This window comes from Cynoglossus semilaevis, chromosome 8 (assembly GCF_000523025.1).
Source record: "Cynoglossus semilaevis isolate Cse_v1.0 chromosome 8, Cse_v1.0, whole genome shotgun sequence".
NCBI lineage: Eukaryota > Metazoa > Chordata > Actinopteri > Pleuronectiformes > Cynoglossidae > Cynoglossus > Cynoglossus semilaevis.
In genome coordinates, this window is record NC_024314.1 from 29,347,649 (window position 1) to 29,358,842 (window position 11,194).

At 45.6% G+C, this 11,194-nt stretch overlaps 3 protein-coding genes across 5 annotated transcripts in view; 2 read left to right on the plus strand and 1 right to left on the minus strand.

The window, feature by feature from the left end:
• Window positions 1-946: 946 nt before the first annotated feature.
• fgfr1op2 (FGFR1 oncogene partner 2) lies at window positions 947-3,832 on the minus strand. 2 transcript variants are annotated; one of them, XM_017034825.2, is made up of 6 exons: window positions 3,691-3,832; window positions 3,083-3,219; window positions 2,841-2,958; window positions 2,501-2,643; window positions 2,242-2,355; window positions 947-1,681 (listed from the first exon to the last, which is right to left on the minus strand). In XM_017034825.2, the coding sequence occupies exons 1-6, from the start codon at window positions 3,722-3,724 to the stop codon at window positions 1,544-1,546; spliced, it is 684 nt and encodes a 227-aa protein (XP_016890314.1). In that variant the 5' UTR covers window positions 3,725-3,832; the 3' UTR covers window positions 947-1,543. The 2 variants fall into 2 exon arrangements, with proteins under 2 accessions (XP_016890314.1, XP_008314295.1); XM_008316073.3 differs by having other exon boundaries at window positions 3,536-3,800.
• Window positions 3,833-3,846: 14 nt separating this feature from the next.
• med21 (mediator complex subunit 21) lies at window positions 3,847-6,241 on the plus strand. Its single transcript, XM_008316072.3, has 4 exons — window positions 3,847-3,947; window positions 4,855-4,969; window positions 5,111-5,211; window positions 5,766-6,241. Exons 1-4 carry the CDS (start codon window positions 3,906-3,908, stop codon window positions 5,943-5,945), a joined length of 438 nt encoding a protein of 145 aa, XP_008314294.1. The 5' UTR covers window positions 3,847-3,905; the 3' UTR covers window positions 5,946-6,241.
• A 17-nt stretch (window positions 6,242-6,258) lies between these two features.
• LOC103383069 (serine/threonine-protein kinase 38-like) overlaps window positions 6,259-11,194 on the plus strand; it is an 8,711-nt gene continuing 3,775 nt past the window's right edge. Inside the window, exons 1-10 of one of the 2 annotated variants that reach the window (XM_025057743.1) lie at window positions 6,259-6,319; window positions 6,404-7,912; window positions 8,945-9,084; window positions 9,270-9,321; window positions 9,406-9,528; window positions 9,612-9,695; window positions 9,794-9,917; window positions 10,006-10,160; window positions 10,243-10,345; window positions 10,492-10,553. In XM_025057743.1, the coding sequence (XP_024913511.1) occupies window positions 8,951-9,084; window positions 9,270-9,321; window positions 9,406-9,528; window positions 9,612-9,695; window positions 9,794-9,917; window positions 10,006-10,160; window positions 10,243-10,345; window positions 10,492-10,553 (837 nt within the window). In that variant the 5' untranslated portion in view covers window positions 6,259-6,319; window positions 6,404-7,912; window positions 8,945-8,950. Of the gene's footprint in view, window positions 6,320-6,382; window positions 7,913-8,944; window positions 9,085-9,269; window positions 9,322-9,405; window positions 9,529-9,611; window positions 9,696-9,793; window positions 9,918-10,005; window positions 10,161-10,242; window positions 10,346-10,491; window positions 10,554-11,194 lie in introns of those variants that run through there. The other variant, XM_008316074.3, reaches the window with a different exon arrangement.

Here is an 11,194-nt window from a genome sequence, read left to right on the forward strand (position 1 = left end):
CTTCCTGCACTATGTCAGAAACCACGAGAATCTCGCGTGTTTTGTCCCGCGAGAACTTCAGCTCCCGTCCTCTGCACAGGAGACAAGCAGGGGACCAGTGCTGCCTCCAGTTTTATTTTGATCAACTTTTAGAACACAACATGGAAACACACGTGGAGCTCACGTGGTCGTGTTGATGTAACGAATGTGATCTTCAACAGTTCACTGTATAATTCACTATAACTACCGCACAGCCCGTCGTCGACTCAAAGGTTCACTTTTCGAAACTTCATTCAGTGCTTAGAGCGACATCTGCTGCAAGAGTTGAAGTGTAACAGTCAAGCCAGTCGAATTGAATTCCAATCTTGTCACGTGTCTAGTGCTGATTCCATCACATCTTCTATAACTGACTGATCCTCGTTGTATTCTCATGTGTTTCTCATGGTTTATCCAGTGTAGCTCTGTCACACCGTTTGATTGACATCATGGTTTGAGCTTTGTCTGTGTTTTTACACCGGGGACATCAGAACATCAGAACATCAGAACATCGTGTTTATCTAACTATGGTTTTTAATGGTTCTGAACGTTGGGGTTCAGGTTCAGGTGCAGACTAACCTTCTCCACTGGACTTCAGACTCAGGAGAGCGTCGTCTTCCAACAACTAACGACACAGTCAACATTACAAAGGAGTGGTCTGAGGTCAACTCTGTGAATGTCCTGCAGTGACCCACGAGCCAGGACTTGGACTTCATTCAACATCCATGTAAACATCTGGAAAATACCATCAATACTCTGATAAGGTTGTTAAAAAAAGATTTAGATGAGATTGAAAAACTCAGTTTTTCTTATGTATAAAACCCCTTCTACCTACTGATGTAGAGATGTCGGGTTCAGCTGTTGTCATGAAGTATGTCGTTCTGTAATGAGTTCACACTTTCGTGTTTTAAAAAACCAAAACAATCCAAGCTTTTTTTTTTCTTCAAACCCTTTATTGAACTGAGTGAACAGGATCTGATTCTAAATCAGACCAAACTTTTAGGACTCTGTGACTCAGGTGTGACCCGTCAGCCTGAGGTGAGCAGCTGACGACAACAACAAGGTGGATCACTGCTGCTGAACAGCCACGTGATGTGAATAATTACTGATGCATCTCCACAGAATGAGTTCTGGTGAGAAATGACCGGCAACAACAAGTGAAGTGTCAGCACAGACCACTGGGAGGAACAGCAACATCACAGTCCTCCATCATCACATGTTCACATTTATTCAACCTTCACATTCACACCTTTTTACACACATCACAGACTCATGAAAGCTGCCAAAATTAGCAAACTACACCAGTAACTTTTGAAAAGAAAAAGAAGAAGAACATCAGCGCAGCGTTTGTATCCTTTCCACAAATACATTCCAGCACAAAGCAGTCTCTGCAGGTTAAGAAGCTGAAGCATCATCAGGTCAAGTCTCCAGGTATCAACAAGTGGTTTGTGGCATCAGAGTAAACATGACGTACGCGGCGGCGGCGGCGGCGGGTGTGTAGACGAGGGCGTCGGCAGCGTGCTGGACTCTAACTTTTCCGTAAACTGACATCTGCGCTGGTTAGCAACGGTGACAACGAGGTGCTCTCTGACGCGTCTTCTCTCTTGAGGATGAGAAAAGCCTCACGGCTGATTCCAAGTAACTCTCGAAGTCCAGTGTTCTCCAGCTGAAACACAGAACATCTGTTAGGATCACCTAGTTACTAGTCCAACACACACCTAGTTACTAGTCTAACACAGAGCTGTACTGACTAGTTACTAGTCTAACACAGAGCTGTACTGACTAGTTACTAGTCCAACACACACCTAGTTACTAGTCCAACACACACCTAGTTACTAGTCCAACACACACCTAGTTACTAGTCCAACACACACCTAGTTACTAGTCTAACACAGAGCTGTACTGACTAGTTACTAGTCTAACACAGACCTGTACTGACTAGTCAGTAGGCCAACACAGACCTGTACTGACTAGTCAGTAGGCCAACACAGACCTGTACTGACTAGTCAGTAGGCCAACACAGACCTGTACTGACTAGTCAGTAGGCCAACACAGACCTGTACTGACTAGTCAGTAGGCCAACACAGACCTGTACTGACTAGTCAGTAGGCCAACACAGACCTGTACTGACTAGTCAGTAGTCTAACACAGACCTGTACTGACTAGTCAGTAGTCCAACACAGACCTGTACTGATCCAGACTACAGACTGAAGCCTCTGCTCTCACCTCCAGTTGTTTGATCCTCTCCTCATCCTCACATATCCGACCTTCGTCCACCTCTATGGCCTTCCTCATTACAGAAGCCATTTCATTGATCTTGTCAATGTGAGCTTGCATTTCCTACAAAGAAACACAAACACAAGTGAACAGAACATCGAGGAACGACTTTGACAACTACGATGATGCTGATGGTGATGATGATGATGATGATGATGATGATGATGATGATGTGTTAGGCTGATGTCAGTCCATTGATATTACTAACAGTGGTGTGCTGCTCCTTCAGCTGGCTCACTATGGTGGGGTCATCCCTCTTGCTGGCCATCAGGAGCCTGAAGACCTGCTCTCTGTATTTGGTCATGATGAGCTCCAGTGCAGACTGGTGTTCCTCCAATGACGACCTCAGCTCTGCAGCAAGAACAATCAAAGCGGTGCTTTTACTGTGAAAATCACCTTCCAATATCCTACAGGACCCTCTGTCAAGGAACAGCAGTTTGACCGTTGAGCCACATGTTGACATTTAATTTGTAAATAAATCAAACCTGTTGATCATGTTACAATTTAAACAGTATTTGACAGAAATACAGCTGTTCAAAAAGGTAAACCTTTGTTCTCCTGCTGCAGCTCTCTGATCTGACGATTTTCTTGCTGGATTCCAAGGACCAGACTAGATCGAGGTCGGTGTCGTGCCACCTGGTTTAATGCATCGATCTCCTCTTGATACTGAAGACATCAATAAATCAGTTCAACACCGCCTTCTCACAACTCTTCTCACTGTGAGAACATTCCTTCTTCAGCAACACACCTACAGTCCGACCTAATCATCGAGCATCACGTGACATCCCACCTGTTTCATGGCCTCCACTCGCTTGTTGAGGAACGTTGTCTGTTCAATCAGCATCTCAGCAGCATTGTCATGGTTACGAAGCCTCTCCACTAAAGATTTGGCGTCAGCCAAGACTTTGTCCAGGCTGCCGTTCATGCCTGGGGAGACAACAGTCAGTCAACGATCCCCTGACCGCTACATGGCTACGAGCTAATGTGGTTACACCTGCAGAGAGGCTGAAGGAACAGGTAAATGACTACAACTACCAATGCTGTGCTGCCTTCACTGAAACACGTATAAAACAATTATACGTGACATAAATTTAACACGACTTTGACATGACAACATTTGGTAACTTCCGTGTCCTAACTAATCACAACTAATCTCGTACAAATCTCGAGGGATGTTTGTCTAACAGATTGACAGAAATATTTAAATAAACAGGTATAAATATCAAAGTTGTCACTCCATTACCTGGGGAACTTAAAGTGCAAGACATTGAAATTTTGTTGTCAGTTGCTTCCGGTTGATGTTTGTTAGCTATCGTTAGCTACATGCTAGTAACAGTCTTCAGAATGGTTGAAATAGCCCATAGACTTTTGAAACACTGTGGGAGATTATCAGGTTACCTCCGTGAGGGTTCTTACTTTTCTCGTTGATCATAAAAGTTACCCTGAACCTGAAGTTACTACAACAAATATCAGTTATCCTGTGTAGCAAACACTGCTCCCATAATTTCGAGTCAAATTCGGCGAGAGTTGTTGCTGTTAACGAACAATATCGCGAGAAGAAACAGAAGAATGATCGCGAGAGCACAGCGAGGTTGGAGTAGAGCTCAGAAAAGATGGCCGACAGGTTAACGCAGCTCCAGGACGCTGTCAATTCGGTACGTTTTTTTACGTTGTCTTTTTAAGGAATGCTGAAAGTAATTATAAGAAACTGAGACAAAGGGCGTGGTTCAACTGTGGGTTCCGGTCCGTCTATAACAAAAACAGTTGATATGTCAGGACTAAACAGTGCTACGGTAGTTAGCACTGCCTTACATCAAACAGAACGAGCCCCAGCTTTAACTGCTGGTCTATGGTTTGAGACCTACGTGATCTCCCCTGGACTGGTGCTTCATAACGATGTACAATAAAGTAATTTAGACTCAAATTATCACTGCGAGTGGGTTGAACGTTTTGGTTCCGGTCTGTGATGAAGCGGTGGAAAACTGACGGATGGGTTCTTGAATGTAAATAAAATGGATGGATGAATGAATGGATGGGTGGATGGACGGACGGACGTAGCTTCATGTCTGGTAACCAGCCAAATATTAGTAACACTTCTATGGCCAAACACTGGTCAGTATTTTGTTGGACTCTATAGTTTATCCAAAAACCATAGGGACATAGTGAGAAACGTTTCAGGTCCGCACCAGAAACGTTGATTTTGTTTTCCCCCCCATGTCCCTTTACGGGCTACGTAAACAAAGTTTATATACAGTATATGTGGTAGTTTACATGTTTCGACTATTCACTTTTAACTGTACCTTTAATACATTTTTTAATACTTGTAATAATTAGCTTCTTCACTGTTGACTTACGTCCAAGACAGGAGTTCCTGCTGCTACAGGTGTAAATGACTGAGGTTTTTAAACAACCATCGCTGTAGTGAATGTATACCACACTGTTTCATTACCTACGACTGACTCTGTGTACTCTGTGTACTCTGTGTACTCTGTGTACTCTGTGTACTGTAACTACTGCGTACTGAAGGAGGTTTCCAGCAACACTTTTGTTTCGTGTGATTAGCTTGCAGATCAGTTGTGCAATGCTATCGGAGTTCTGCAACAGTGTGCGCCGCCTGCTTCCTTCAGTAACATCCAGACGTCTATCAACAAGGACCAGCCTGCGAACCCAACTGAAGGTCACCTGACTCACAACACTTGTTTTAGATGTTAAGATTTGGATTAGGATTCCCAAGAGGGAAGTTAAAGGTGTTCATACAGAATGTGTAACATTATATGTTTTCATTATGCATACACATATATTTGTCCTCTCTGTCCAGAATATGCCCAGCTGTTCGCAGCCCTGATCGCCAGAACAGCCAAAGATGTGGACGTCCTCATCGACTCTTTGCCCAGTGAAGAGTCCACAGCAGCAGTGCAGGTTGGCCTTCACTTTTTCAAGTTTGTTCTTTTATAACTGCAAGATATTTAGCAGCACCTCCTGTATGTACAAATATCAACAAAAAGTTTACCTTAACGCTGCATTTCTCACTTTGGCCAGCAGAGGGAGCCACATGTTTTTTTCGACAGTTCTTCATCTAAAAGTACCAAGCACTTTGTTTCCAAATAAACACACTTGTGACTGTTCTCAAGCTCACAACACTATTTTTTAAAATGTTGTCCTATTTCAGGTCTTAAGCCTGAAGACACACACACACACACACACACATATATATATATATATATATCCTTTGTTCATAAAAATGTATGATTAATGAAACTCAACTGTGTTTCCCAAAAGACTAGACAAAGTGGATCTAAACTGTGCAAAGTACAGGAAAATAAAGGAATAAAACAAGTATGTTGAGAAATGCTGTGTTCAAATTTTAAAGTAATAATTTCTAATATAACGAGTAGTGAAGTCATTATTAAAAGAGATGGTTTTGTCCCTAATTGTACCTCTGTCTGAGTTGATCTGAACCACTGTGTCATTAGGCGGCCAGTCTACGGCAGCTGGAGGAGGAGAACCACGAGGCAGCGGCCCGGCTGGAGGAGGTGGTCTACCGCGGGGACATGCTGCTGGAGAAGATCCAGAGCGCCCTGGCTGACATAGCACAGTCACAGCTACGCACCCGCAACGGAGCCCTGAGTCAGCCGTCACCAGCTGAGACCTGACCCCTGACCCCTGACCTTGGACTGTCTGTTCACGAACTGCACATCTGAAACATCTGTCCTGAACGGGTTCAAGAGTTCGATATACGATGGAGTGAAAGTGGTGTGAATGAAGGTTGATTGATGATCTGGTGAGTTTGAGTTTGAAACATCAAACTGGAGAAGTTTGATGTCTGCAATTTATTTTCCTTTTTATTTTTTTTTTACATCATTTAACTTTCAAAACGTGTTTGGCTTGAAATAAACATTGTGTACTTTTATGTTAGATCTTTTTCTGTGATTAAAAGTGAACATTTTCATTTTATTTAAATATAAGGGTCATCTGGTGTGTCAGTGTTTAGCCTTCCCACCCCGGCCTGTAGGTGGTGCAAGCTAAGGTATGGTGTTTAAAGCCTTGTGTCATGATAAATATCATGGTAAATAGTTTTATTTATATCTAACTTTCTCACCCAAATCAACAGAAAGGGAAGACAACAAGGCTGGTTACTGACTGTTTATTCACACCAGTTTAGCAGCATGCTAGCAGCTACTGTGTTAGCAGTGTGTTAGCACATACCCTGCCAGTCCATCTTCACCAATGTTGGTCCAAGCTAACCCTGCTAGCACTTCAACACTTCTTTGGACTTGGCGGATCTGACTCTTGTAGGCTGCAATACTACCACCTACTGGCTGTATTATAGGTAAGAGCTGGATGTTCACGGGACCAAACACTTTCTGTGAGACTTTAAAATTGACTCAGAGATTGAGTTTAAATGAGTTATTTTTTAATGTCGATCTATCCCGAGCTTTAAAGAAGCCCAAGTCTGTGTTGACCTTGAATGTGAACTTCAGATGGAAATCTCTGCAGAGTCCGAGTGTTTCTGAGGGAAGTGCTGCCAGTCAGAGAGTTTATAAAGCACGTCTAAATATAGCTGCTGTGTCACAGCTCAGTGGGCGCCGTTGATGTGAGAAATGTGAGAAACATAAAAACAGCCTTGTCTGGGAGTCACCACACCCACCACTCTGTATGTTGACATGGAGACATGGAGACTGGAACAGGCAAAGCATTCAACCTGTCCAAAAAAAGACAACGTCCCACCGTCATTTAACAGAGTGACGTCAGACGTGCTGCAGTGATTGGCTGTGGCAGGAGTTTAGTGATAAATAATAACTTATATCTGTTGTACAGAACATTTAATTCACACAGCAGGAAAATCCATCCCCACAGTCAGAGGCAAACAGGATGTTGATGATCTTCCGTGACGTCACAGGGCTGAACGTTAATAATGTCAAATGTGCGGTCACTCTCATGCAAAATCTTAAGTGGATTTCAGTTTAACTTATTGAATCGGACACGTGACGAAAATCAATAACGTGGACTTAAAATAATCTCTATTTTATCAAATAAGTTTGTTTTTAATAAGCGATCGCGTCAAAGTACTCGATAAAACACAACTCAGACAGAATATCCCTTTATAACGGCAACGCTGCCTCGATGTACCTGCTCCGAAAACGTCTTCTTTGTGATTGGCCAATACACACGTCCATCATGTCTGTACAAACGTGATTGGCCAGTGGGGCCTATTCCTCGTCGGTGATTGGTGGCATTCACGTCAGTCACTCTGCTCCGGTCGATGTGTTTGTCAGAAGGTGTGATGAGACACCGGTCCCAGGAAGTAGCGCTTTATTCCATGTTTATAAGGATAAGGATTCGAACCAGCGTTCGTTTCTGGGCTCAGAACCGACAAGTGAAGGAGTTTAAATACATATGGATGAATGTAAATCGACCCAGTTCGGTCCGCGGCATCACTGTGATGATTCCTGCTCTGTTTACAGTTTAGCCTGACGGTGTTGTGAGGGGACACAGGAACCGGAGCGTGAAGCTCCCACACGCATTTTCTTTTTTGGCGGAAAATCACGAAAAACACATTTGAACATTTTTCACCTGTGTCGGCGGCAGCGAATATTCGACTCTGGAGCAGGACACGGAGGTAAGAACCACATGTTTATCACCGCACGGTCCTGGCCGCTGTGCCGCCGCGGATTTATTTGTTATTGCTGCCACGGAACCTGCCGTAGATATTATTAACAGGAGGCGGGGAGCTAGCATAGACTGGACGGCGTCGATTTGACTCAGCACACGGAGAAGACGATACTGAAAGAACAAGGACAGGGATTGGTACGACATTGGAGGAGGAAGGGGGTCGTCGACCACCCCCAGACTGATGGAGCAGGGACCCCGTGTTATATATATATATATACTGTATATAGACTGTATATAGACTGTATATGGACTGTGTATAGACTGTGTATATACAGTATATGTATGTGTATAGACTGTGTATAGACTGTATATAGACTGTGTATATACAGTATATGTAGTAAAAGATGGTCTTTGTGTCCACTGGGCCCAGAGTTTTGTATAAACCGTCGTTGTTATTCATTCAGTCCTAACTTTTAAAACTAAAAACCTGTGTATTCATGGTTTGAGTATTTAAACTTGTGACGGAGTACACTGAGTACACTGAGTACACTGAGTACTGTGGTTGTTAGACTGTCAGTAGTGAACATGATACCTGTCAACAGACCACCTGTCTGTAGACTACACCACTGAAACTTAGCTGCTCAAATAATGTTCGTGTTTTTAAAACTTGTACAAAAACGTCCCCTGTGCAGTATCCCATGTACCCCACGGAGGTCGTGAACCCACGGTTGAGGACCCCTGGTGGACACACCAGGACATACAGTAACATAACATGAAAACCATGGAGTCGGCTGCAATAACAACGCTGGCCAGCAGGGGCATTCCCAGATTTACATACATATATAAGTGTTGTTGATAATTGTCAGCAGTTCAACTAGTTTAGTCATTAAAAAAAAATCTAAATATGATGAACTTTTTTGATGTAACAGTGACTTGGGACCTCCCTGCACTACCTTTACAGGCCACTAGGGGACCACGGAAGACGACCTCTATTACAGAGGGCAGGTGTTTTTAAAACGAGTTTCTTCTTCCTTTCCAGGATAGCATGGCCATGACGGGGGGGACTGCAGCTGCCCTGCCCATGAGCAACCACACCAGAGAGAGGGTGACTGTAGCCAAGCTGACGCTGGAGAACTTCTACAGCACCCTGCTGACCCAGCACGAGGAGCGGGAGATGAGGTCAGAGCTCTGCTCCTGGTCTGTCACTCTTCTCCATGGACTGCAGTACTGTTCTGTATATACTGCAGTACTGCGCTCCATATACTGCAGTACTGTTCTGTATATACTGCAGTACTGCTCTCCATATACTGCAGTACTGCTCTCCATATACTGCAGTACTACTCTCTTTCTTTTTCCTGCTGCAGACAGAAGAAGTTGGAGAAGGTGATGGATGAAGAGGGATTACCAGATGAAGAGGTTCAAACGTCTCCGTCTCATTGGCTGTTGTTGTTGTTGTTGTCAGTGACATCATCTCCTTCATCGTTAACTGTGCGTTTGCAGAAAGTGATGCGGCGATCGCAGCACGCCCGTAAGGAGACGGAGTTCCTGCGACTGAAGAGGACCCGACTGGGCCTGGACGACTTTGAGTCCCTGAAGGTCATTGGACGAGGGGCTTTCGGAGAGGTACTGTAAAAAGACGGAGGCCGTCAGGTGGGGGCGCCGCAGAGCTGGAGAAGACACGTTTGACAGTGTGTGGTCTCCCTCAGGTCCGTTTGGTCCAAAAGAAGGACACAGGCCACATCTATGCCATGAAGATCCTGAGGAAGGCAGACATGTTGGAGAAGGAGCAGGTCAGGGGTCAGGGGTCAGGGGGACTGGGACAGTTCCTGGATGTTGGACCGTCACGGTGATGTTCTCATCAGTCTCCTCTCTCTCTCTGTGTCTCCAGGTGGCTCACATCAGGGCAGAGAGGGACATCCTGGTGGAGGCCGACGGAGCCTGGGTGGTGAAGATGTTCTACAGCTTCCAGGACAAGAGGAACCTGTACCTGATCATGGAGTTCCTGCCTGGAGGTCAGAACTTTGACTCCGCAGTGATGAACCTGAGAACAGTTCCTGTTGTGATCTGAAGTACCGATGTGTGTGTGCCTCCCCCCCCCAGGGGACATGATGACTCTGCTGATGAAGAAGGACACTCTGTCCGAGGAGGCCACTCAGTTCTACATCGCTGAGACGGTTCTGGCCATCGACTCCATCCATCAGCTGGGCTTCATCCACAGAGACATCAAACCTGACAACCTGCTGCTGGACTCCAGGGTACCACACACACACACACACACACGCACACACACTGCTGCGTCAGCCCAGCGTCCTGGTCCTGACGTGTCCTTGTCCTCAGGGACATGTGAAGCTGTCGGACTTTGGACTGTGTACAGGACTGAAGAAGGCCCACCGCACCGAGTTCTACAGGAACCTGACCCACAACCCCCCCAGTGATTTCTGTGAGTCCTGATGTGCGGATCACAGTACTACTGTGTACTGAATACTTGCTACTACAGTTAATATTTGTTGAAAACCTGGATTTTTTTGGCAGCTTTTCGTACTACAGTTAATATTAATATTAGAAAAACCTGGATTTTTTTGGCAGCTTTTCAGAACATGAACTCCAAGAGGAAGGCAGAGACGTGGAAGAAGAACCGTAGACAACTGGTGAGTCTGTGAGGAGACCAGGACCAGGACCTGGACCAGGAACTGGACCTGGACCAGGACCAGGACCTGGACCTGGACCAGGACCAGGACCAGGACCTGGACCAGGAACTGGACCTGGACCAGGACCAGGACCTGGACCTGGACCTGGACCAGGGCCTGGACCTGGACCAGGACCTGGACCTGGACCAGGACCTGGACCAGGAACTGGACCTGGACCAGGACCAGGACCTGGACCTGGACCAGGACCAGGACCAGGACCAGGACCAGGACCTGGACCAGGAACTGGACCTGGACCAGGACCAGGACCTGGACCTGGACCTGGACCAGGGCCTGGACCTGGACCAGGACCTGGACCAGGACCTGGACCTGGTGACTGACAACTACAGCTGGTTGAACAGCCACTGTTGTTGTTGTTGTTGCTGTTGTTGTTGTTGTTGTTGTCGTTGTAGCTCAGCTGTTCAGTCAACACTGTGGTTAGTTTAACATAAGTGCATTCTGATTATGGGCCACAGGGGGGCGGAGTCAGGGTCTGAACCTTCTCTGGTCTGGTCTTCTCCTGGTTTCTGATAATAATTGATTAATTGTGCGGTGGCTGTTGAACGGTGGCCAGTTGACCTTTGTGTGACCCCCCCCCCCCCCCC

What these genes read in the sequence shown, in the direction of transcription:
- fgfr1op2 (XM_017034825.2), bottom strand. Translation starts at nt 3,724, where the DNA reads ATGATCAACGAGAAAAGTAAGAACCCTCACGGAG. An exon ending in AAGTAAGAACCCTCACGGAG is followed by an intron (nt 3,220 to 3,690) that starts GTAACCTGATAA and finishes TTGTCTCCCCAG; the next exon opens with GCATGAACGGCAGCCTGGAC. An exon ending in AGAGGATCAAACAACTGGAG is followed by an intron (nt 1,682 to 2,241) that starts GTGAGAGCAGAG and finishes TCTGTGTTTCAG; the next exon opens with CTGGAGAACACTGGACTTCG.
- med21 (XM_008316072.3), top strand. Translation starts at nt 3,906, where the DNA reads ATGGCCGACAGGTTAACGCAGCTCCAGGACGCTGTCAATTCG. An exon ending in GCCTGCGAACCCAACTGAAG is followed by an intron (nt 4,970 to 5,110) that starts GTCACCTGACTC and finishes CTCTCTGTCCAG; the next exon opens with AATATGCCCAGCTGTTCGCA. An exon ending in AGTCCACAGCAGCAGTGCAG is followed by an intron (nt 5,212 to 5,765) that starts GTTGGCCTTCAC and finishes CTGTGTCATTAG; the next exon opens with GCGGCCAGTCTACGGCAGCT.